Source organism: Pholcus phalangioides, unplaced genomic scaffold (assembly GCF_987345545.1).
Source record: "Pholcus phalangioides strain wild (caught in Gottingen) unplaced genomic scaffold, Ppha-v1.0 ptg000008l_1, whole genome shotgun sequence".
NCBI classification, from domain to species: Eukaryota; Metazoa; Arthropoda; class Arachnida; order Araneae; family Pholcidae; genus Pholcus; species Pholcus phalangioides.
The window spans coordinates 63,771,234-63,798,159 of NW_028301601.1; the positions used below are offsets into that span (position 1 = coordinate 63,771,234).

Below are 26,926 nucleotides of genomic sequence, written 5' to 3' on the forward strand. Positions count from 1 at the left end.
GGAGCCCTATTATATTGTAAAGAGGGGGGGGGGAAAGAAACATTTAATGTGTTGTTTGATTGAGTGCATTGTTTTGATCCCTCAGACATTAAAAGAATTAATGCCCTTGAAAAATTTGTTCATTATGTAGGAGATACCATAACAAACTTAAATAGTATTTCTTATGAATTGATTGTACCTTGATATTAAGAGAATTAGTATATGGTGACAAATTGAATGTATTGATGCAACAAGTACCCGGGTCGGTCATGCCCTACAGTAACATTGGCAGTGACTGACTCAGGAGCTTGAAACCTGCCTGTATGATATATATTTTTTGTTTACTGAGAGGCTGTAGATCTGCCTACCTTAATTTGAAACCAAGACGTTTGATTTGATTGTATATTGTTTTTATGCTGGGGTACTGGTATAAGTGTATATATATATAAGATATACATATATACACTTCTTTAGAAATCGCTAATTTCTCTTTCAGTTGGATGCAGTGGAAAATCATCGCAAGTTGCCTCAGTCATTGTCCAAAATACCATTTAGCTTTGATAAAATAATATTGGTCAAACAAATCTTCTAGGAACCATTTTTACACACTGTGAATGAACCTCTGTTTCCTAGGAAGCTTTCAAAGCAGATGGTGACATGAAGTCTGACTGAAACAAAACTAACCTTGTCAAGTGAATGATCGGGGAGGAAGAAAAGAGATTTCCTCAACTTTGATAACCCACATTATATACAGCTAAATAAGAAATGGTGTCTTAATTGTGAATACATGAATTTCTGCTGTCCTAGTAAATAGGTTTTTAGCTAGCGGAAAGCAGAGAGTAACACAATGTTATATACAAATATTTTATTTTTTATCTATATGTTACTAGTGAACATGTGGCGTGTTGTGCGTGCCATCTCAGTGAATGATAGGGAATACATATAAAAGAAACATATATCTGCTGCCCCAACAAGAAAACATACAATTTACATACAGCAGTCAAAATGACTACTCTTCACTATTCTAGGTATAAACATCTATATCTCCCCCCCCCCCCCCAAACAAAACCTTTAATATCTTCAAATTTTTGTATACCAAGAGAAGTGTAGAAATAGTGAAAAGTCACCAAAAATTGAGTGTGTGTTTTATACCGTCGAGCTTTTTCAAAATCAAAAAATGTCAAAATAACTACTTTGGCCATTCTAGTGTTAAAGCTTTCAAGTGTATAACAAGCATTTTCTTGCACATTTCCAGTCAAGTAATGTTTGTAACTTTGATAACTCGCTAGTCTTTCTAGATGCTCACAACACCGTATAACATGGCTGCCAACTTTGGAGAATCAGATACATGCGGTTTTAATTTTTTTTCCAAAAAATATATAATAGGGATTTTTAAAAACAATTTAGGGGATTTTCCATAAGTAAAAATAAAATTGTACAGATTTTCCCCTTTGCAAAAATGTGACATAGTGCAAGCCATCGCCAATTAGCACCAAGTCGCAAATCATCACCAACCAGTAGGTTAAATTACCTCTCATTACTAGGCTCAAAAAAAAAAAAAAAAAAAAAAAAAACAAACCTCACCAACCATAAAAATCACCATCGGTCCTGAAACGAGATATACAGTCTCAACGGAACAACATATGGTCAGGGCTGCAACTAGGAAGGAACAGGCAGGCCAAGTGTTCCAGACACTGGACTAGAGGGTGGGGGAGGGGGGGGGGCAATTCATTGTTTAATTGCTCCTTCTACATTACAAAAGAGCACCGAAATGAGTGCTTGCCCCGGCTAACAAACCATCTGGTTGCGGCTTTGCATACAGTCAAGGCACAGGTACAAGTTATCTTGTCAATTTCAGATGTCAAAAAGCCAAATTTAAGCTGGCTGTTTGGCAAATTTCGTCTCCCCTCTTACTGAAAATGATATATTTTTGTGATTTGATGTAATGGCGACAACTTACATTGCACTTGTGATGTCATTTTTCTGGGATTAAAACTTAAAACGAAACATTCTTTTTTTCCCAGGTAAATTTCTTTGGGAACTATTCCCCCCCCCCCCCCAAAAGTATGGATTTTAAAAAAAACCATGGGTGAAATTTGGGAGATATAAGAACTTTTTTGGAGTTCAGGAGATGAAGCAGAAATTCAGGAGCCTCTGACAATCCAGGAGACTTCACAGCTATGGCATAGTTTATTTACATACTATAATCATTGTTATACTATAGTTTGATTAACATACTATTTATTATACTATTTATACTATTATATTATACTACTATACTATTATACTATTTAACATACTATTTATTAACATACTATAGTTTGATGCACCTTCCTTTTGGGTATACTGGAAAAATAGCAAACCATACGTTGCAAATACTGCTAATACTAACTAGCTAAGCAAGACAGGCACAACGGTCTCAAATTAATAACCTGTAAGACTGATTTCAGAGAGAGATGCCACTCTGTTAATTTCCTTTGGCCTGTCTTTGCCTGTGGATAAAGATTAAACAGAATGCAGTGATTGTAATGCATGTTAGAAGAAATAATTGAACGGGTACACACCAAATTTATTCATTAGTTATATAAAAAACAATTTCTCAGTAAATGTATATACTCACCACACAGTTGATTCCATGTTTGTGACCAGACAATTCTGCAACGAGAGTGAGCTTCTGTGTGTCCCAAACACGAACATATGATGTGGTACCACACTGTTGGAAATACATTTTAGAAACTTGCAATACAGTAAAGTAAACAAAAATCAAATGAGAATATGTTAAATCTTGTTTTTGGTGGCAAAGCATGAAACAATATGAATTACTTGTATTACTTATCTACTTTTTAATGTGTGAAAAATTACAAAGCTGTGCTTATTCCTGTTTTTCCCCTATCCTGTATTCCAAAACGAAAGGTTTAGAGCTTGTTTTGACAAGTTAAATTTGTATCAGTGAGTCTGGCATCCACGTGCTAACTGGCAATCAGCAAGTTACCGGCTGCTGTGAAAAGCATCTCAAAGCATGTGTGTGACATTGGTAAAAAAACTTGGAGCAATTCCCCCCCCCCCCCCCATCAAAGGCTCAGCACTTACATAAATAAGGTGTTCCTCTCAGTTTAAGTGACCGGACACCTCCACCAATGGCCACTCTCCTGAATTACGTGAACAGGACTCAATGTATTTTACTATGCATCAATGGCCACTCTTTGTTAGTGGCCAAAATTTCAGTTCCCATGGATGACCGTTATCAAGAGTTTCTAACAAAAAATACCAAAGTGAATGAACGAGGCAGATATGTTCCCTTTTGGTAGAAATAACTAACTATACTATTGCCGCCTCACAGTCGAGTGGTTAGGGAACTAGCTTCTCACTGTGCAGGTCTGGGTTCGAATCCCGGTTCGGGCATGGACGTTTACTAACACTAACAAATTCCCTGGATGAACGGATCATGCTGATCCCTTGGGAATACGTGTGGATCACATTATATTTAAAATATACATATATATATATATATATATACACATTTTGATTTTCACTAAAAATATTTCCATATGAATAAAGCCTGTTTTATAATCTGACAGAGCTCATCTGAAAAATTCAGAAACCGTTGCAAAATGAATTTAAAAAAAAATAGAAATACCTGCTATTGAAAATAAGTTCCTCGTATATGAATTGACATCATGTTTCCCCTCTCCCAGCCATTCAAATCTATCTCCGCCCATGTAGCAGCAAGTACTACTATTACTTTACCGCACATCAACTTCAGTCATATTGCAATACAGCAATTTACTACAGCTAAAGTTGGGTTGAAAATGAAGGTGCCATCGATCAGTTGTCATCTCAGGTTCGATAGGAAAAAAACTTTTTCTATTATCTATGTTCTACCACAAGATCGGACCCGATGGTAGCATTCGTGATGGTAGATGAGCCTTTTACCACTGCACCACTCGGGCACAATGTAGCTCCCTCAACTACTGAAACCTACAGTTACAAAAAATGCTCAAAATTGTCAAGATGATCCGAAAAACCCTTAAAGTTAATTATTGAGCAGTGGTTGGTAACCAGGGACCATATGGTCCCCTATAGGCCTTGGGACATTCTAAGGGACCCCAAGTGAAAATCAAGTGTCAAGCGGTAAGTGAGCTATGACATTTGGTTAAAAAGAGGGCTACAAAAGAAAAAAATTTACATGTGAAGAAATGAAGCTTTTAAGTGAAATACGGAGAGAAACAGTGTGACTACTTTCCAAATCCAGAGCTTCCTGCACACAATTCAGTCTTGATGCATGAGACCCTGGGCCTCGTGATAATGAGATTTGGCTAAGATTTTTGAGAAATCATTTAAATTGGCAAGCAGCATTTTTAGTCAGGTGGGAAATCACATGAAATGCCACTTTGCTCAAGAAAAAAAGTGCCCCCCCCCCTCATGATGCTCTTAAGAAGCTGTGCAGCCATACAAACAGGGAAAATTTTAACACGACATGAACCAGGGGAAATCATTGTCCATAAAAGAGACAGGTGCAGTTCATGATGAAATATTGTATGTAGTTATGATTTCAAGAACAAACACGTACATATGTGAGCTGATACTTCTAGCTAAGCTATCTGGAATAAGTAAGTCTCTGAATATAACTTTGCCAAGGGTTTGAGACTGCTCCACCTAGAGCTTCCACAATTTATAAGGTTTTATAAATAGAGTAATACCCATAATGACAAGACAAGACATTAAACCAAAGAAAAATTTCAGCCGAAATTTTTTAATAGCTAAACGTTTTTTTTTCCTGCAAAACAATTACCCACTAATACTTTTACGGGATTTAGTGGCCTTCTTCCATGTTACATGCTGGCATAAATTCCAAAATTTTTGTGCTTCTGAAATTCCAATTTAGAAATGCTATATATATGAAAAAAAAAATTAAAATACAATGCCAATGTTTCGTCAAGCCCTGCTTAATGTGTGTGAGCCAATTACTGTAAGTCACATTTACACATTTGCAATAGTCTGTCATTTAACGTTATTACAGATACAATAATTTCATAAACTAACTAAAACACGAATGTATATATATATTTTTTAAATGGAATAGATACCTCTCCTGTGGCCAAATATTTTCCATCCCAGGAAAACGACAGAGCGGATATAGTTTTTTTGGCATTGTTGATTATGAACTTTTGTTTGTTCTTTCTAACGTTGTACAACACTACAACACAACTGAAATATAAAAGTTAAAAAAAAAAAGATATAATCAGAGGCTATAGATATAAACGACAACAAAAAACCGAAATTTAAATTTACTCTCTAGAGCAGAGTCTCATGAACTTATTTGTCTCATTGTTTCCCTTTCTGTTGAGACAAGCCCACACAGAATCCCCTGTAATACCTTACCCCCGTCCCTTCCCAAAGGCGGTAATATCACCTATTTTAAAAATTACTGCTATAGAGCCCCGAAGCAGAATATGCTGAAATCTGGGACATATGTCGCAGAACAATCAATGATACTGCTTGAAAAATTTTGAGGAAAAATGTAGAAAATGCTATATTAAGGTTTTGGAGACCATACCTACAGAGGAACATAGACTTGGTTGAAGGGGTGCAGAGAAGAGCTACGCGTGTCTTTATTGACACACGGGACTTGAGTTATGAAGAGAGACTATTTTTGAATATGTTTATATTGGATGAATGCAGGTGTGTGGAAGATATGATCAAAGTGTTAAAAATTTTCAATCGGATGGATAGGATGGACCTTGAATTATTAGTACACCGCCAATCGACTGCTTTTACAAGGGGACACCAGTATCGATTGGTGAGGGACAATGCAAGGTTATGGTGCCGCAGGGAATTTTTCTCTAATAGGGTTGTTAATAAATGGAATAGCTTACCCTCGGAGGTAGTAAATTGTAACACAATTGACACGTTTAAAAAGAAATATGAAAAACATGTTGGGGTAAATCGAGAAGCTATCCATACTTAGAATAAGACAACCATAAGTATTCTTTATGGGCATTGTATAATATTTTATAATGTATATATATATTGTTTTTAATTGCATTTTTAATTAGGTTGCTGTATTTTTTAAATATATGACATCCATATTTTTATGGGCATCTTTTTCTGAGCCACCTCGTTGGGTGTTGTGGCGTTGTATTAGAATGTTTTGAGAAATGATTATTGGAAACATTTCCATAAACAGGGTACTGAATTTCCGCATTTTGGTTTGTTCTTTCCTGCAGGCCTTGTTTAAAAAAAAATACTTATGGACACACATATTACACCAAAGCATACACAAGCATATATGCTTTGGTGTAATATGTTGAGCATATATATATATATATATATGCTCGACCTGTGCCCCCTCCCAGAGTCATTTGATGTGGCCCCAACCTCACCCAAAGGAAAAGGTCCAAAATAATACTTCTTTTGACTTTTTCAAGGCATAGTGAAGCTCTTTTAAGTTGATACATATGCGGCTATTAATTCCAAACATTTTATACTACTCTCGGCCTGCAATTTAATAACTACACAAAGAAAACTTTAGGCACCAATACCAATTTTTCAGTTGTCATGAGGGTCCTGGGATTTCTCCAGCTCTGGTTATTGCTGAAGAGTACCATTTTTTCAGGAACCTGCATAAAACTCACACATAACCTAGGGTACCAGCATGGCCCCCACATGGGGGGGGGGGACTGACAGGGCTCTAGCCCTGGGGCCGGGACGGTTATCATAATTTTTTTACTTTTTCACGCTATAAATTAACTGCAGAAGGGGGTCCGTTAAAAGTCTGACCAAGGGGCCCGCAAAATATCCCAACCTAGGGGCCCTGATACAGGGTGTGGGGGCCATGGGTACCAGTTCTTATTCAAGATAAAGAGACACTCACCCAGCTGGGTAGGCAACTGTGCTTGACTGAGGATCACTGTCGAAGCTCGAATTACTGCATACAGTTAGACCCAATACTTGCTGCAATTCCACCTAAAATGACAGGCATCTTATATTATGTTGATGTTTTAAATGCGTCTTTTTAAACTGAATGACAATCACGGAAAAATGAAAATAAAAGCCATTTCAGCAACATAAACCATTGTAATAAATGCATTAATTAAATGTCATTTCATTGGATATAATAGATTAATTATAATTTTTTCAGTTTTACATCGATATAAACAAATATATTTTTTTAAGTAGAAATCTCAATTCCTCCATACTGATAGCATTTCACAACTAGGGGCGGAACTAGAGGAGGGCGAGGGGGGAATGTCTCCGGCTTCAAAATTTAGACATTAACCGTGTTTTTAGAGTATTTATATAATAAGTAGGTAAATATATTCACTTCATAAATCATGAGAAAGTTTCATTTTTACGATCTTTAAACGAAGTTTAAGCTTTCATCGAATCTTAATGAAGTCATTTCAAATTAGAAACCGTTTGTCAACACTTTCCCCATGAAATTCAGAGTGATCCAAACGGTCGTGACTTCAAAGACTCGCCATGCTGCCACCGCTCATTTTTACTTCTATCACTCTGGAAGAGGTTGAATAGCATGACCATATTTACGACTGCATGAATATAATAGAGGCGACACATACACTCAGAAGAGTAATTCCGGCATATACCGATTCGTTGGAAACTACGCAGAGGAATGTGTAAGGGGCCGATCAAGTATTACGTAAGCAAATTTTTAGTCATTTTTGACCCCCCCTTCCTTGTCAGCAAAATTTCGTCATCAGCTCTGCCCCTCTGAATCCTAACGCCTATTAGTGGGATCCGATGTACACGGGGGGCTCGTACATGGGGGGCTACGGCTTTTGATCGTGGGACAGGTCCCACGATCAAAAATTTATTTTTTTAATGCAAAAAATATTTTAAATAAAAATTTCGGAAGAAAATACCTTTATGTTATTATAATAAATTTCTCTTAATTTCAATGCTATTTGAAGGCTATGAACTCAAAATTTATCTTTAATAAATTCATTGCGACCCACGCTCCAAGCCATATAATAACAACTCGCATAAAGGCCCTTGCGCTCGGACCAAATATGGCCCTGGGGGTTATCTGATACGGCCTGCCCTCTTCAAACCTAATTTTGTAGAAATGAACTAAGCGGCACATTTACAGATCTCTTAAGTGTCCCGTGGTACAATTACAAAACATTTAAGTGGCTCGTGGCATATTTTCATATCACTTGAATGACCTGGGTCACAGTTCCAGAACACTTAAACGCTCCGTGACACATTTAGAGATCCCTTGAGTGACATGTGACATAGTTTTAGAGCATTTAAGTGGCCCCCCAGTGCGGTTCTAAAGTTACCATCACTAAAGTTACCCACGGCACATTCTCAGATTATTTACGTGATGTGTGGCACAGTTTCAGAGCACTTAGATACGCGAAACATATAGCGATCACTAAAGTGGCTCTGTAGGGCACTTACCAATAGGGGGACGTTACTTCAAGTGTCCGCAAACTATCGAAAGGTTTTTCCCGTTTTTGGCGCACCGAGTAAGAAGATACCATTAAAAATATTTCATATTTTCATAAAGGGTGGTTGATGACGTAAGCATTATCCAAGCCCCCTCCTCCCTTGTCATCAAAAGTCAGCAAATCGGAAACTCCCTTCTCCTCCCCCCCCAATCGATGATGACGTAATACTTGAACGGCCCCTAAGAGATAACATGTAGGTTAGCTGTCACTTTCCGACCGTTTCATAGGGACAAAAGGCTATTTCTGGGGATTAGACGTCACGAGGGCAATCCAGCCCAGCACGAGAGGAGGCCTCAACTTGAGGCCCAATCTTAAAATCGGGCTTGTCGGGTCGTTGTAGTTTCAATTCAAGACAAGCATGCATTTTATCTTGCACGAAAGGACGGACTTTATTTACACGACATATTATGTACAGGACGAGAAAACGAACTGACAATGAGTGATAACTCGAATAATCACACGATGGCGCTTCGAGCGTGTACATCAATCACTGGTCTGGGGGTATGACTTTCTCTTTCCGCACATGTCGGTGGCGACGCCACAGAATATTTGGGACCCTTAATCTGTGAAAAATTAATGTAATCTGTTAGATCTCACAACCGGAGGACGACTCTCTCGCAATCACTCGTGATGGGGGTTCCCATCACGAGTGATTGCGAGAGAGTCGTCCTCCGGTTGTGAGATCTAACAGATTACAAAAATAAAAACACGACACTACAAGGTTACATTGACATTAAACGTTAGTTACATGAAATACAGGGGTTAGTGGATCCTAACAAAAGCAAAGAAAACTTTGTACAACAGTCAGTCATCCTGTCCAACATGAGCTAAGATACGGGGGGAGGGGCGTGGGGCATCCCCCCCCCTAACTTCAAAGGTGGAGTCGACTGATCTAATGTGTATATATATGACATTAGATCAGTCAGATGGTGTCAGATAATTGACACCATCATCGTGCTCCCCAGCAATGATGACCATGCCCCCCCCAGACTTCCAAGTCTATCTCCATCTATGCTGCCGGACGCTTGCCCTCTGTCTCTTGACCTCTCTTTCGAGGATCCTTTACTCCGATGTGTTGCGCCTCTGCTTCGTCCGCAGTTTCTTGCCCCTTTTTTCGTGAAAGTTGCTGCAGCTTGGCTCATTATTACAGTCCTTCTCTTTGTGGCCATCTTGACCGCACTTCCTGCAGGTCTTTCCGTGGCTGAAATTCCTCGCCAGATGCCCATATTGCCAGCACCGGAAGCACTGCAGGGATCGGACATATTCCTTCACAGTGCTACGGTGCCAGCCGACATGCACCGCTCCTCTTTTGCCACGAGGATCTTGAAAGTTCCGGGATCTGCCTCTAGCACCCAGTTTCTGGCGTCCCGTCTCCTTGACTTGTATTTTGTGGACACCTTGAGTGTGGGCGTCTCACTCGTGGCCACTTCCGAGATACTCGAGGATCTCGTTTCCTGGATCTCTCTAGCTACGTTGAAGAATAACCCGCGGGTTATTCTTCTTTGGGTGTCTGACTTTAATCCTTGAGTGTAAGTCAGGGTCCTGTTTAAAGTTCACTTTGATCTTTTCAGCGTCGCCTCTGGTTTCCACTCTGCGAGTGCCACTCCTTTCTTGGTCTCCCAGAAGTCCAAGACCCTCACGCCTTCTCCTGCTGGATTGTAGGACTTCAGCTCCTCTGCGATCTTGCCAGTTGTCTTGAAGCTGAATATGTCACGATGTTTCGTGAGCGTTCTCTTCTTGTTTTGGCCTAGTCTCTGCCAATCCTTTTTGTTGTCACCGCATCAGCATGGAAAGCCGGAGTTTCTTTCTCTTGAGTTGATCCTGAAATATCTGGCTCGCAGTGTTTGACAGCCAGGAGCCTACTGCATGCGTTTAGTGCACACTGGAGCACGTCCGCTTCAGCGACCCTGGTGGCCTCAGCCTTCTTGTGCTCTGCCCTGTTGTCAGAGTGTTTGATCTCCTCTACCATCCTTAGGATGGTCTCATGATTGTAATTTACTTTGACTAAGTCAATGTCAGTATGTCCTGCATTTATTTCCACCAGCTCCGTCACTTATTCATGGAAGAACTTGAACTTCAGTTGCCCCCCCTCCCCAAGTGTCAAAGGTGGAGTCGACGGATGTAATGTGTATGCGTATATGTGATTGACATCATCATCGTTTCCCCCCCCCCCAGATTTTCAAGTCTATCGCCGCCTATGCTCCCTTGCATGCTCCTGGCCTCTTGTAGTTGCTTGGTTCAGGTACACCTTATCGCCTTTGAGAGTGTTCAGCTCCTCAACTGGATCTCAGAGTATTTAGCGACTTTTATGAGCTTCTCAAGTACTTAAGCTTCGTACGGAGGTCTTTTTTGATTTTAGAGACATGACTCATGAGGGCCACTTGCCATTCTTGCTATTAAGTTTCACTCAGCCTCCGTTGGCTGAGGTCACCCGGCACCGAACTGCAAGTAGGTGGAGGTGAGTTTCCCTACCGGTGATTAGACTGGAGTATTTCCAAAAGGCGTCTTGTTACAAAATTTGATCAACCAATGGTTGTTCTGGTGAATGATTATGGGAAAACTAGGATGACCATATTTCGTCGAGAAAAATACGAAAATTTGGTTCGCAAATACGGTACATCGCTAATTATCGCTAAATAGTCGTCAAATTACCGAGATATTGCCAATTATGACACAAAATTTTAACAAACACCTCTAATAGCTGTACGCTGCTCCTACCAAAGGTTAGCGGTGCACAGTTTGAGAGCCCTTGCACTAAACCATTATGGGGGAGCCGCAGGCGAACAATGAACTAGGCGAGGGAGCCATGGGTGGCAAAAGTGTGAGAACGACTACCCTAAGATGTAAAGGTAAAGTTAATGGACAGCTAATAGGTGACCTCCCTCGTGCCAGCAGAAAAAACAGAAATAAAATTCAATTTCTGGAATTCGAACTGGTGTGTTAGTAAGGCACTAAGTTATACAAAACGTGTAATACTCAAAGAAAATACAAATATATATATAGGTATACAGATCACTAAAAATTATGTCAATTCATCAAACTCATTGTTAATGAGTTACCGGTAATTACCGGTATCAACGTTTGGAAGTAACGAATTCAAATCCCTTTAAAAAACGGAAGTTTTGCAAAAAAAAAGTCGGGACAGTCAGAAAAACAACTGTTTTATCAATCAGTATGGGGCTCTTGGCTAGTTTTACCTCTCATCTTGAATTCATGTAAGAAATCAAAGTAATAAAGTAAATTGAATTAGACCGGTGTTACATTGTAAAAGTTTGATAAAATCCCTTTTATAAAACTTGAGAAATCTAACCAATAAGGTTATTGGTTACATTCTAGAAAATGCAATTGGTGACTTTATCGGCTGCATTTTTCAAGTTTTATAAAAGGACTTTTACCAAACTTTTATAGTGTAATACCGGCCTTAAAGAATAAAAAAACGGGCTGTCCCGGGTTATACGGGACGCATGGTCACCTTATTGAAAACCCTTGTTTAAGGATGCACATTGATAATGAAGTTGTAGAAAGTTCTATTAATTATTTTTTCCTCTACTGAAACAGTAAATTCGACGAAATGAGGGTTCGCCGTCAGTTCGTATTATCATAATTTCAAGCCGATTCTCTTTCTATGCAAATGAACGAGTCCCGCCAATGAACTCATAGAAAACAATGGCTGCCGCTCCTCGTTCTGTGCAGTAGGCGGCCATTGTGTACGTTTTTGCATGGCTTCCTCTCCCCCCCCCCTCCCAACTTTTTCGTTCGTTTCCATCGGCGCACGACCTCAACAACAGAAAATGGTGGGACGCGTGGCCAAAAAACAGAAATAAACACGAGCTCGAAACGTGACGAGACGAGATAATCTTTCTCGTGCTTCGGCTCGTAATTATGGCGATGTTAATGAAGAGCTTATCCTCGTTTACTTGTTATATTCTTATTATGGATTCATCAAGTTCTTGCGGAGGTGTCGGTCGGGGCTCCTTTATTTGGTGAAAAGAGGGCGATCACTTTTAGAAAATCATTATTCATTGGCCGATCCTTGTCAAACGAACGGTTCTTTTTCATTGTCGAATTGATTGGCCGTGAGATAATCTCATAATTAAAAGAAAAAAAAAATCAAAGTGATCGACTGAGATAGTCATTGGATCGGAATAAAGCCGATTTAAGTGTTACGTGATCCGCTGGCAACTCACGTATTTTCTCGGGATTTTCTGTGGTTCAATTACGAGAAAATTGCTAATGAACTCGCACGACACACGCGCCAACACAAACAAAATAAAATATTCTCTCTATGACTAACCACTGTATATGCGGATTGTTATCAATTGTGGGACCTATAGGGGTGCTCTCTCAGTTTAGACTTATATAGGAGTAAGTTTCCTATATAAGTCTAAACCTCCTTATTATAGGAGTAATTAAAAAAATTTCCCACGGGGCTCCGCCATTGAATTTTTTTTACTAAAAAGGGCTCCGCGAATCAAAAAGGTTGAGAACCGCTGGGTTAGAGGGTGGGGCGCAATGAATTTGTTAAAAACGAATTTTGAGTTTTTAGCCTTCAAATAGCATTGAAATTGACGGAAAAATCGATTATAATATATTAACATATAAAAGTATTTTCTTTCGAAATTTAAATTTTTTTAAAAATATTTTAAATATTTTTCGCGTTAAAAAGATAAATTTTTGATCGTCTGCCGGGGGGTACGTCTTCGATCTTACCAATGTGTGTCCGGAACAAAGATTTATATACACTGCTGGCCACCGTAAATGCAACACCCTGAAGGAAGCATGCAAATAATATGAAATTTACAACATGCATTAGCGGAGGTGAGATATGCAAATGATTAGAATTTCAGCGCAGACGCACATCACGCGCGCCTATGGCGCCACTTCAAAGCGCTATTTAAGGCTTGGAGATTTCGACGATTTGAAGTATGGCAATTGTGTTTTTCTTGTGGTTTTTTCAAAAAAAACGATCAATTATGCCTCGTAGAAAACAGCGATCATCTTTTGATCAAGTATCCGAGTTCGACAGAGGAAGGCTAGTGGCCTACCGAGATTGTGGATTATCTTTCAGGGAAATCGGTAGTCGTGTTGGACGAAACCAAACAACTGTAATGCGGATATGTGATCGTTGGATGCAGGAGGGTACGACGGACCGACGTGTTCGATCGCATCCACCTCAGTGCACCACTTCACGTGATGACAGGCGTATTGTGCGTATGGCAGTGACGGATCGCTCAGCCACATCACGAACCATAGCACAGTACATTCAGTCTGTACCGCATCATCCAGTGTCTGCGCGTACCATTCGACGCCGTTTACAGCAGAGTGGTCTGTCCGCAAGACGTCCATTGCTTCGTCTACCCTTGACGCAGAACCACAGACGTCTCCGCCGCCAATGGTGCGATGAAAGAAGGATGTGGACGGCACAATGGAATGAAATTGTCTTTACTGACGAGTCACGCTTCTGTCTGCAACACCACGATGGTCGGATTCGAGTCTGGAGACACCGCGGAGAGAGGATGCTGAACAGCTGCGTTATGCACCGCCACACTGGTCCTGCACCGGGTATTATGGTATGGGGCGGTATTGGATGTCACTCTCGCACTCCTCTAGTACGCATTGCCGGTACTTTAAAAAGCCAGCGCTACATCTCCGAGGTGTTGGAGCCGGTTGTCCTTCCTTACCTTCAGGGCTTGCCCACAGCCATATTTCAACAGGATAATGCGCGACCACACGTGGCAAGCATTGCCCAAAGGTTCTTCGTCAATCGCCAGATTGAATTGCTTCCCTGGCCAGCTCGCTCTCCGGATCTTTCGCCGATAGAAAACATGTGGTCCATGGTTGCTCAACGATTGACCCAGATTACATCCCCAGCTGCCACACCAGATCAACTTTGGCAACGCGTGGAAGCTGCTTGGTCTGCTGTACCCCAAGAACACATCCAAAGTCTCTTTGAATCAATGCCGAGGCGTGTGGCAGCGGTGATCTCCAACAATGGCGGCTACTCTGGCTACTGATTTTGGCAGGAACCACACTTCACAGAAGTCTATAAATTTAATCATTTGATGCTTGGTCAACATGTTATCTACAAAATAAATATTGTTGCGATATCTCTTGTCTTTCTTGGTGTTGCAATTTGGGTGGCCAGCAGTGTATTACTAGCATACTTAGTGTTTTTCCTTTTCGAATAAGACATTGGATAGCATACGGATGTATTTCAAAAAGATGAACATGAGACACTGATAGCTTCCAACTGCTATTCCAATGATTTTTCGTAAGCAATTAGGAGACGATGGCATTGTCCGCCATTACGAAGAAAACGGTCAAACTTGCTCCTCTTTCTCAGCGGCCACTCGAAAGTTAAAATGGTCTTTGCGCATTCAAGGGAGTTTAATATTTTATTACACCAGTTACTTATTATAGGACTGGGGGCTGTCTAGTGCCTTTCGAACTGAAATTACTGTACAATACGTACGTACTTTACGTAATCTTGCTGAAAAAAATAAAAAATGAATAAAGGACGTTGGGTTCTTGTAAGGAAAAAAAAAGAGAAAGAGCATCTCGAAAAAAAAAAAATTCGAAGATTTTTAGTGTCTCATATTATCCGGAAACTCGAACTTTCGGGACTCGATTTTCGAGGATGTACATGATACATGATAATTCATACATGTATTGTATCAGTGTATCGTTGTCCAACTGGTACTAGACATGACAAAAGGATTGTTTAAAAGTTGGAGAGAAGTTTTGATTGAGAAATGGAATTTCTGTAATTTTTGAAAAGCGGTTGCGTGCCACTGCGTGTCGCGGATTGGCCACCCCTGAAATATGACATACCCTGCTTGACACAAGTAAAAACTGAGAGTTGTTTCCAAATGAACAATTGAGAGTCAACAATTGAGAGTCAACGATTGAAAGTCAATTGTTAAACATTTTCATATTTCTAACAATGGAAAAAATGTCTATATATGACATGAACCCCTAATTTGATTTAGTATTTCTATCAACATATTCTTGTCGCGTATTAATTTACCGTTCTGGAGATAATTCAAGATAAAATAGGGAGGTTGGAAGGGAGTTGAGGAAGGAAGCTCTAGATGAAATTCGCATTTCTTTGTGGATTTCACGTTATTATGTAGTTCGATTTCTTTTCTGGAACCAAACTGTCTAGAGTTTGCGTTGTAATCAAAATGAGGTCTGTGGCGTGGAGGTGGATGAGTTATCTCTTTTGACGAACGCGAATACGACACTTGGGAGGCAGGGTTGTGGTTTTAGGTGTCGCCTCTTTTTTATACGCGTAGATACGGCAATCGTTGTGTTGGTGGAATAAGTGCGGGATTCTTGGGGATATACAGTTTTGTTTTCCTTCTTGCTACTAACGTTGCCAGTTTGTTTCGACACGAACCAAACAGTCTATATCACAAGGGAATCGGGATGTGAGTTCGGATGCGGACGAGGATGAGGACGAGTAAAGGTCGACACACACTACACTGACGTGTCACTGTAGTGTGTCTCCCCTTTTAATCTCTGCCGTAGTACCTGTGATTATTTGACACGTGGGTGGAGGCAACAGGGGAAATAGCAGTGTTATGGTGTAGATGAGGAGTAGTGGAGAAGGATGCGCTGGGATGAAACTCGGCCCCAGTCCATCACACCAGAACCTTAAGTCTGGGCGCACACCGGTTACACGAGACAAAACAGCTTTAGACAAGCTTAGTCGTTGGTGTTCACGTTTTATGGTGAAATCAACCTGAACACACACACCAATGACTAAGCTTGCCTAAAGCTGTTTTGTGTTGTCTACAAACCGTTATGCACCCAGCCTTAGGGGAAAAAATATTCTGAAACGTTCAAAACGGATGCGAAACAAAATGTCCGGTGAAAGTCCAAGGACGAAATCCCATATCCTACTAGGAAAATCTAGGATTTACCGAAGCGAACAGGTAAATGCCCGGAATAGAAACTTTTATAATTATCGCGTTATTATTAATTTTTTTTATACTCGTTATCATAAACTTATCTTCAGATTTCAGCTGCCTTTCAATACTCTGGACTATCCGTCCTAATGTGGTGGAAGGGCAGGCCGGATAACAAAAAAGCCGTGTAGGCCCGAGATCTATAAATGCTTACCGCTAACAACAAAAGCTAATAACAAAACCCGCTCTCATTCATATTTTCTGATCTCTTAGTACTCTCCGACACCGTCCATCCCTTTGGGAAAGAGCGCAAACTATCCCAAGATCAGCGGTCATGTCTGTCTGGTCTCTTAGTACAAACCAGCACTTTATAATGTTTGTTATGCACTGTATGTTTTAAAAATTTATCACAGAACAGAATCAAATCCAAAAATAAAAACACTGTACATATTTTAGTACAAAATTTATAATGTCTAACTTAATTGCGGAAGACATAAAATTTATATACACATCCTGCAACAAGGGCCCCCCTCCCCCAGGCTCTGATCTGTGGCGGGCCCTTCTACATTAAATTTGTGGTACGAAAAATTAAAAATGGTGTAAGAATCACCTCAATCCGTCCCCGGCTTGAAGCCCTGTCAGATCCACCCTTGAGAAATCCATGTGATTACGTTATAATCAATGTAAATTTCAATTTTCAATGAACGTCAATCAATTTGGCCCTGACAATAACAAAATGCATCTCGAATGTGCAGTCGCGTGTCCAGGACGATATGACGGAAGGCGCAAATTGTGCAAGTTCATTTGATCGATCGTTTCTTATTTAACGGGACAAATTTTACAGACAAAATTTCCCATTTTATTTGGCTCTTGGAACAGGAAGTCGTTCCCATTTCCTCCCACCTCTATATCCGCGTCGGAGCGAAAGCAGGCGTCCTCAGCTGTGAATCGAGCGAATGCAAGCGTCTTCAGCTGCGAATATAAGACGACCATAAATATTTTTTATGCACATTGTGTAATATTTTATCATGTACTAGTTATAATACCCGGTTCTGCCCGGGTTTTCTACAATGAGGCTTTTTGAACCGTGTCTAAGTTAACCAATATGGTGACTTCCAGTGCGACTCATAAAAGAAACGAATGTAGATTTAAAGGAACATAGAAATTTATATATATATATTTTCTACTTTTTAAGGGGTGCTAGGTATTTCGATCCCCCCCCCCCCGAACTTCAAGTTATCCATCTGCCTATTTCAGCTTTAAAAAATACTTAGTTAAAGCTGTGAAATTTCTTCGTTGTACTTTATGGACCCATAATTAATTTTAAAACATCCTAAGTTATATGAATTTATGCAGTTGAATATTAAAAGACAATACAGACATATTTTTATATTCGAGCTTGAGAAGATAAAAAGGTGAAATCACTGTTATTGCATGGATATCCAACTCAAAAGTAGGTCCGGGGCTAATTGTTTACTATTTAATCTCCTGGGCTTCGTATATCTCTAAGCGAACTGCATATTTCAAAAATCTAGAATTCAATAAAATTTTTAATTATTGATGTGACAGAAAACGCCACCAAAATTCCGCAATTCTACATTAAAATCGGCAATTTTAACACTGATTTCTATGAGGATCTTCCTTTTCCTGACCCTCAAAGCAATGCTGATGACGATTATGACGTCATTCAAAAAAGCTCATTACTGGGAGTATTGAAAATGTGGCAAACCATTACAAAAGCATAAACTATTGTAAATATACTGACAGCGTTGAAGAAATGACAAACCATTGTAAAGGCATATGCAAGTCTTAAACGCATTGCTAGGGAACCGCGGTAACCGAAGTAAACGTTCGGAAAGTGATTGTTGAGGCCCAAAAATCATTGTTGCCCGACAGTTTTTGCCCATTTGCCCTGCTCTGACGAACTTTTAAAGTAGCCTATCGTTCAAGACGGGTCCCATTTGGTATATAAGCAAAATTTGGTGACGATTGATCTCGATTGATTTGGTGACGACAGTTTTTCGCCCATTTCGGGCATTTGCCCATCTCTGAAGAACTTTTAAAGTAGCGGCTACGGCTCATTCCCGGTCCTGTTTGGTATATATGCAAAATCTGGCGACGATCAGCCTAAAACTGTAGATTTGTATAAAGAACATACATACATACTTTCACATTTATATATAAGATTACTCTATGGTTAGGAGGTGGGGGAAGAGATGACGAAATTTTTCTGCCAAGGGGGAGGGAATGGGGTCAAAAATGGCTAAAAATTTGCTGACGTAATACTTGAACGGCCCCTTTAGGAGTTAACAAGTGCATGGTCGTACATTTTATCCGAGGATGATGTCACTCTCCGCTATCCATACAAAAGGTTTTTAACAGCTGGCTGATGCAAAGATATATTTTGGAAAGAGAAAATTCAACTACCCCTGCGGGGAACCGAACCAACCAACGCCTCCTATAACTCTAGCTATAGATGGCGTTGAAACAACGCCCTAGACTACAGAGGCAAGGAATATCTCCATCCTTCCTTGGCGATATTGTTTGTCCTTTACTCATATATTTGGTGATAATTGGCGACTTTGCGTTAATTTGAGATTGTTAGAACGTTTTTACAGAAGGGAAATCTTTACAATTCCACTTTTATTAATGAAAAATCCCTACAATTCTACTTTTATTAATGAAAAATCTTTGCTCTGTTTCAAGAAAAATTTCTTTTCATATTATTCTGTGTACGTTTTTCGTACGGAATTCGGAAACAAGTGAAAATCTCCCCAATTTTTATTCTCTAAAGTCGACGACTATGAGATGATCCAGCACAGGCCCAGCAGGATCTTAGATGACAGTGGAGGAAAGAACGCTACTCTGTAAATACGGGATAAGACCATTGCATAATTTCGCATTTCCCATTCAAGGCTATATTAGAGGAAATATAACTACAGTATTTATTTTTCCCCTTCCTGTCCATCAAAAAACTTTGATAAGACGTTGATTTTCTTCTCTTACAGACATTTATGACCTCAACGCAATAATAACGAAACCGGTTGCAATGAATTTCTGTATCGAAAACATAGATTGGTGCGAATCTCAGAAGATTGTGTGTGTACGGTATCGCTATTTGGAAAAGTTTTTCGTCCTATGAGAATATGTTGGAAAAGCGTGGACTCCATCCTCAAAGAGAAGGTCGTGACCTGACCCTTCCGATCCGAAACGGACTTCGTTGATGTTACAAGGGGGATCCGAGAAGACACAAATGGAATGAACCGTGGAAATAAATATATACAATAACGTAACACGTATGGCAATAAGGTGGGAGTCAGGGAAAGGAAAAACAGATTTGTTGTTCACGGCTGGCGGAGCAACAAAATCACGGACCAGTTGCTAACCCTTGCCACTCACATAAAAGATGGATGGATGCCCTTGCAGTACCCACACTGGTGTATGCTCATCGGTGGCGGCGTTTAATCCGTCTCTCCCAGAGAGAATGTGATGAACAATGAAGGCCAACAAACTGTCTGGTGATTGGTGTCGCATTTATACGCTTTCGCGAGAAGCTCGAACGAATGGTTCTCATTTGTCTTCATTTTTTTTCTGGCCTATGGGAATGATCTAATGATAGTGCTCTCTCTCCTGTTAAAGTCTGAGCTGTGTGTTCCTGTATGAGATAGGATTGGGCACGCGAAGATGATTTCTAAGTGACGTATGTATACACACACGCGTTCATGAATTTTCAGTTAATTTTATTGGCCATTCGAATATTGTACCTGCATTTCCGGCTTCCGTGGACAATGAAAACTGTTGTGAGCGTTTATCTAGCTTTTATTTTTCCTTGGAGACGGAGTGGGAGTGCCACACGGCTGGTTCTTTGTTATATGGGAGATAGGACCATAGACACTACTTTACCGCACGCCAAGACCGGTCATATCGCCGTGCAGCAATTTTCTACCAATCGAGTTGGATCGGAAATCTTTCTCCCTAGAGAAAGTATTGACTTCCGTACTCATCTTGAGAATAGAGGGGACTTTGCAAGGGCATATTGAGAAGGCACCATCTATTGGTGGTCGCGTCAGATTCAGTAGGGAAAAATCCTGGAACTTAATGGTAGGATCTTGGGAACTTCTTTGTCCTTTTTCCTTTCCCAGGATCGAACTCGCGGTCTTGACGGTAGCCTTCATGGTGGTAAATGAGGATCTTATATACCACTGCGCCACAGGACTATAGACTGGGAATGACACAACGTATGCTTGAGTAACGGGAGCTCTAGAAAAATGTCCAGATAATGTTTTGGGATGACCTGAAAAATTGAAGAACATGAACTTCCCCCCCTCCTCCCAGCTGATGATATTTTTTAATGCTCACCTTAGACCTCACCATAGTTTCATCTTGGTTTCCAGCTCCATCAATTCCACTCTGATGACCATTTAAGATGCTGTTGCTTTCGAAATTTGGGGAAAAACTCTGGTTGCCACGGGATAGGTTCCAGAACTAATCCAAACTGAAGAAAGAAAGCCGAAAAGAAAAACTATGACTTAGGCCCCTACATCATTAACATTAATCCACATAATCTTAAATCATAGAGCAAACTAGTGTTTTGTCGTCGTCGTCCCCCACCGACCAGGGTGGAAGCATATGCAGGGTTCTCACCAACCTGAAAAGTTAGGGAAAATGTGAAATATTTAGCAAAATTAAGGAACAGGAGAATGTTTTTTAAAAGGAGGGAAAAATTCTGTGAAGGGGGAAAAATAAGGGCGTGTTGTGTTGAGACACGGTCGCAAGTTTTTAACGTGAATATGTTAATTAGTAAACAATTAGTGATTTTAAAAATTTTGGAATCTCTCCCACAAGTCACTCTATCCACTTTACGACTCGAAAATATTGAAAACATTATTCGAGCACGATGTCCATTACGTGAGATCCATCTCTCTCTCGTCTAATACGTCCACCCACTGAGTTTTCAACAGATCTCAGCAGACAAACCGCCTGCAGGTCTTGGAAGCCGCCAACCTATCTGGAGATATTTCCTCCATTTTCTTCATCAATCATAATCACAGACATTACAGAATCGGGTCTCATCAACATTCTCCATGATGCATCAGAGCATCTAGTACATTCCGTATCGATTTCTGATCGGTGGGGAAGAAGTTGATCGATCCTTTGTTCGGGTTTTACGCTTGGTTAAGTTTCAGAAAAGAATGTAGACAGTCAATATATGGCGTTTGTCGTTACATTACGCCGAGAAATAAATTATGAAAAAAATAATAATGATGATGATAAAAGTCAGCAAATGTTCCGCGACTAATGACACCATGTTTACCATCATATACACTAGGGAAATTATTCTTCGTGAACATGACTCATCAGAAGAGTCCATCGGCGATGAAAAACTACGATACGAGAGCCTGAAGTGTTGATGGAAATTTTGGAGTGACGCCTGAAGACCTTTTATTGTATTATCAGTGAACGACCTAAACTTTCCAACAGGAAATTCTGGCATTTCAAAAAAAAAAAAAAAAATGTAACAAAATTCACTCTTATTGAGACTGATTTGATCTGGCGTAACTAATGGATTGTGGTCTGTAAATAATCTCATGGAAGGAAAAATGAAATTAATTATATTTCAACTATTCTAGTACGGTTATGATGAACAGATAAGACGTTTTGAACTTTTTCCGACCGAATTATCTTATTGATATCAGGCTGTGGCAGGTCGGGAGGGGGGGGGGTGTAACTTATTGTATGGGTTCGTTGGATCATCCCGTATTTTACGGGACAAAGAAATATTTCGCGTATCAACTGGATTTCGTTTTGTCTCTCGCGTCGGAATCTAAAAATCATGCCGATTGGTGGGTGAGAGAATCGTAGAAGCCGCATGAATCAATGGCCGCTACATTCATAACCACCACAAGGGTGGGGTTGACAGGGTTCCAACCCGGGAGCCCAGGATGATTCTTAGAATTTTTTGTTTTTCACACGATAGAGGGTCCCACCGAAGATCCCAGCCTAGGGGGGGGGGCATAATGGTGACTTTAAGCCTATTTGATATAATATAGAATGATAAGCCTATGGATCCTGCTGCAGGATATGGGGGGTCATTCCTACATACAATGTTTGAATTGTTCAAGTTCATGGTGGCTCAATAAAAATTTCAGGTATTTCCTTTTGGCAACATTTGGGACCTTTGATACGTATCTTACACTTACCTTTGCCTCTCTCTCCATCTTGGTACTTACAACTGTTGGCCTATCAACTGCACCCATTTCTGTCTGTTATCCGTCCAATGGATATAGAGTGCGAGAGAAGGTTAACTGACCCTCTCACAGGTCCCAGTTGACTACTGTCTGGTTCGAGATGCATTCCGTGGACATGATTTTATCCCCTCTTCCTTTCCTCAACAATGTCACAGATGTGCTCGACACTGATTCAAGCCTAGGCTTTGTCACCTATTTTATCACAGAGGTGATAAAGGTGACAAAGCCTAGGCTTGAATCAGTGTCGAACACATCTGTGACATTGTTGAGGAAAGGAAGTACATACACTTGGGATGAACATCGTGGGACCCTGCTGAAGTTTTTGACCAGCTTTCGGGTAATGTTTTTGTAAACAATACCACCGGCACAAGTACGCCCACAGGTTGGAGTCATGTCTCGTTCGTAGACTGCCAATATCTAGGCTGGAGATGGACCACACTCGGGTACATATTCCGAATCCACTTTTGTGTATTTACGGGCACAATCAATGAAAAATTCGGAATTGATATTTGCCACTGGGAGGTCAATAAAGTTCGACGTCTTCTGAAACTTCGCGAACAAAGGAAACAATTTTGGGGAGTGTTCGGCTCTTCTTCACTGCTCCGGGATCTCGTTAAGAAGAGATATATTTTGTTTTTTGAGTGTTTAATGATCGTCGTGTCTGGAAGGAAGCATCGTCTCATGTTTAAATATGCGACTCTTGTTGGTTATTCTAGTTAATGTTTTTGTGAACATCTTTATGAAAAGTCTCACGATTATGCAATAAATTCTGGTATGTTTCGAAGTGGCTGATTCTCCTTTGGGAAAACCGTAGAGATATCAGGTACCACGTGACCGGAATTCATGATCCATATCGTCACTATTAATCTCGTGGAATTTTGATCTTCCCGTAGCATCCTTCTGCGTCTTTTCAACTTTCTCTTTCTGTGTCTCTTAATCTTTTGAATGGGAACGAACATTTCCCTCAAGAATTCACCGGTGACGCTTCACCATTTTTTAGCGTCACTGAAAACGTCGCAACTATCTTCCCCCCTCCAGTACATTTTTTACGTATTCGTTTCCTCCTTTCAGTAAGAAGAGTTTTAGTGCATATGACAATATTTACTCGTACACTTTAATTGGTTAATCTGGGGAGAGGGAGGAAGATTTCAAAACCCCGAGATTCAAAAATGCGCGCTCTTCTCTCCAAGCTTCTATAATCTGCACCCTTTTTCACTAAGCTACTGAAATCTGCATGCTTCTCCTCTGAGGCTGTTCACGGGCCTACCCCGAGCTTGCCTAATCTATAGCCGTTTTTTATGAGCGTCTATACAAGCTTTTAATACCTTCACTTGCATTCCCCCGAGTTTCCAAAATCCGCAAGCTTGTTTCTTCCACCCCTAGCTTTCAGAATCTGGCTGCTTCTTCCACCGAGCTAGCAAGTGTACACACTCACCTTATCCGAATATCGGAAATCTGCGTCTTTCTACCCTGGCTTATGAAAATATTCACGCTTCTCTCTTCAGGCTATCAAGATCTGCCCCGATTCGAGCTTCCAGAATCTGAATGCTTCTACGTCAAGCTTTTAAAATTACACGCTTCTTCACAGAGTTAGCATAGTCTAAACTCGCCTTCCTTGAACTTCGAAAATATGCTCCAGTCTTCCCGTATGTTTCTAAAATCTGCACGCTTTTTTCTTGAGTAATCAAAAATCATGCATACTTCCTCCCCTCCCCCATGCCTTACAACTATCAGCGAAGTGCATCAAAAAATCCCACCACTGCATTGTTTTAAAAGTTCTATATTTCTCTCTCCTAAAAGTTGAACTTCCTATATTAATGCGATTGTGTGAGAAACGATAATTATATTCGCATCGTCCCACGTGTGATATGCGAAATTTCATCATCGTGCATTTGGAATGGCTGCCCCGCTCTAAATGCGTGGAAATTGTTGCTCACCGTGGAACCGAATTCCGTCACGTTACATTATTATAGGGGAAAAAACGCTTCTGAAAGTGATGAAAAGCGAAAAGAACAACAATCATGATAAATATCGCCTCGGAAATTTGTGGCCAAAGGCAAAGGAAAATATCTTCTGGCTTTTGATGCAGAAGCTATAATTGAAATGAATTCGGGCGATTACGTGATATAACTTGTTATACCGGCCATGGCCGTATTCAGTGCATGTGTAGGCATCTCTTAGGTGTCGGCCTACGCTTTTGTCGTTGTGAAAGTGTACCAAGGCGGGGGAAGAGAGAGAAGAAAAAAACGTAGATTTTATTCTTCGCTTGAAATTTTATTTGCTTTTTCTGGAGATTGGCTCGAGCCCAAATGGTGGTTAGTGCATCATGACAAAAATATGGATGACAATTGATGTGAGGTTGAACTTTTAGAAATGAGGTATTCGGTGTATTTATTGGGCAAGCAGCTACCATTGTCTTTCCTGCTGGATGGGTTCCTCCTGTTCCTAAATAAAAACTTCGATATTATAAATATGCGTAGATTATAAATCAGTGCCAGTAGGTGCTCAATTCGCTATTCAGTAGGGGAAAATAGGAATTTGAACCATCAAGTGGAATTGATGTACTGGTCACAGTAGAGGTGCTGATACAAAATGACACTTGGGGGACTGAATTTGGTGATTTGTCTCTTAATATTTTGCAATTTTGGCTGTTGTGATTTTTTTCATGATGTCCAGTGTTTTTTCTTTTCTAACGAACATTTGAATGCATTACATTCATTGAAATTGTGGATATAAACTATTAAAATCTTGCAACTATGCTGATGAGTCTCCGCTCGAGCACGTCACAGTGCGTGGTTCAAGGAAAACAAAGTCGTGTCTCTCATTGGTGTAGGCTACATGGACAGCGCGCTTGCCCGTATTGCAAAAAAAAAAAAAAAAAGCGGGGTTTGATTTCCAGTCGCCAGTAGACATTTCGTCGGAGCTCACTAATACTCACAAATAGTGTCTTTCACTATTAAGTTGATTGATTTACCATCCAAGCTCACGAACCCCCGAAACCTCTCCAAGAACTCATGATTCAGTGCCCCTGCTGTAGAGCTGAGCCTCTTAAGCCCCGTTGCTAGACCCTACTTGCATCTATACTCGAACAAATAGACTTCGAAAGCGTACGCACACTCCAAGATGGTCGCCTGTCCAGGGTTCGGTCTTCGAACACGCAGTTTTTACTGTGCCAGACCTCATAGTGCAAAATGATTGCATGAAAAACTAATGGATTTTGTTCAAATGAAGTAACAATGTTTTTTAATCATTTGCAACTTGGTAATTTGTTATAAATAATTTTTCCTTTCGGAAAAACGTGACAGCCATTGCCAATTAATGCCAAACACTGGGGCGAGATTACTTATCATTACTACACTCAAATCAAAATCACGCAACACGAAATCTCCATCGTGCAAAAAAAATAAAATAAAACTCAGGACAGGGATTACGTGGGACGGATGGTCATCCTCGACACTAATTATTTATGGTCGTCATTAGCAGAGTATAATTTATGAGTCGGTAAGGAAATTTTAATCCTTGATTCTAATAAAGAATAAAAATTCAATGCTTTGAATATCAAGTCCTGCCTGCTCTGCTTTCATTGAAAATATTCTGGATTTATACAACCTTAGCTAAGAAATTTTTAGGTGAGAAGAAATGAGTTTAATTGATGTATTAACAGATGCTTTGCGAGAATTTTTAATATGGAATAAAATTTGGGGCAGATCAGAAAATTTAAAATATCAAAATAGATATTTTGTGCTCAGTAATTATAACTCGAAATATAAAACACTTTTAGCTACATATAAAAGTAAGTTTTTGTTTTTTAACTTGTCTATCAGGTTAAAAAAATTATTTGACAACATTAACAATAAGTTTTTGACTGGTTTAATATCACGCATATTTTGAATACACAGCTCTCTATTTCACCGCTTAGTAAATAGAACACTGGTAAGGGGTCGTTCAAGTATTATGTCAGCAAATTCTTAGCCATATTTGACTTCCCTTGTCAGCAAAATTTCGTCGGCATTGTTCCCCCCCCCCAACGCATATTGGTGAGATCAGAAACGTACGTGGGAGGGGGGGCATACGGGGCTCGTGCACCTCCCCACAGACAATATTTTTTTTTTAATGTAAAAGCATTAAAAAAAAAATAAGTAAAATTTCGAAAGAAAAATACCTTTATATGTTATTATAATCAATTTCTGTTAATTTCAATGCTATTTGAAAGATAAGAACTCAAAATTTCTCTTCAAGAAATTCATTGCGACCCACCCTTTAAGCCATGTATGGTAAACCCTTGACCAAATGTGGCTCTGAAGGTATATCTGAT

General features: G+C 40.0%; 1 protein-coding gene across 2 annotated transcripts in view; it reads right to left on the reverse strand.

Annotated features, from left to right (window-relative positions):
- The window catches only part of LOC149084751 (mitogen-activated protein kinase-binding protein 1-like), a 99,196-nt gene that overhangs the window by 45,020 nt on the left and 27,250 nt on the right, over window positions 1-26,926 (reverse strand). Inside the window, exons 1-4 of one of the 2 annotated variants that reach the window (XM_089235181.1) lie at window positions 7,304-7,401; window positions 6,854-6,945; window positions 5,067-5,187; window positions 2,600-2,692 (exon numbers count right to left, since the gene is read on the reverse strand). In XM_089235181.1, the coding sequence (XP_089091307.1) occupies window positions 2,600-2,692; window positions 5,067-5,187; window positions 6,854-6,945; window positions 7,304-7,315 (318 nt within the window). In that variant the 5' untranslated portion in view covers window positions 7,316-7,401. Of the gene's footprint in view, window positions 1-2,599; window positions 2,693-5,066; window positions 5,188-6,853; window positions 6,946-7,303; window positions 7,402-26,926 lie in introns of those variants that run through there. The other variant, XM_089235180.1, reaches the window with a different exon arrangement.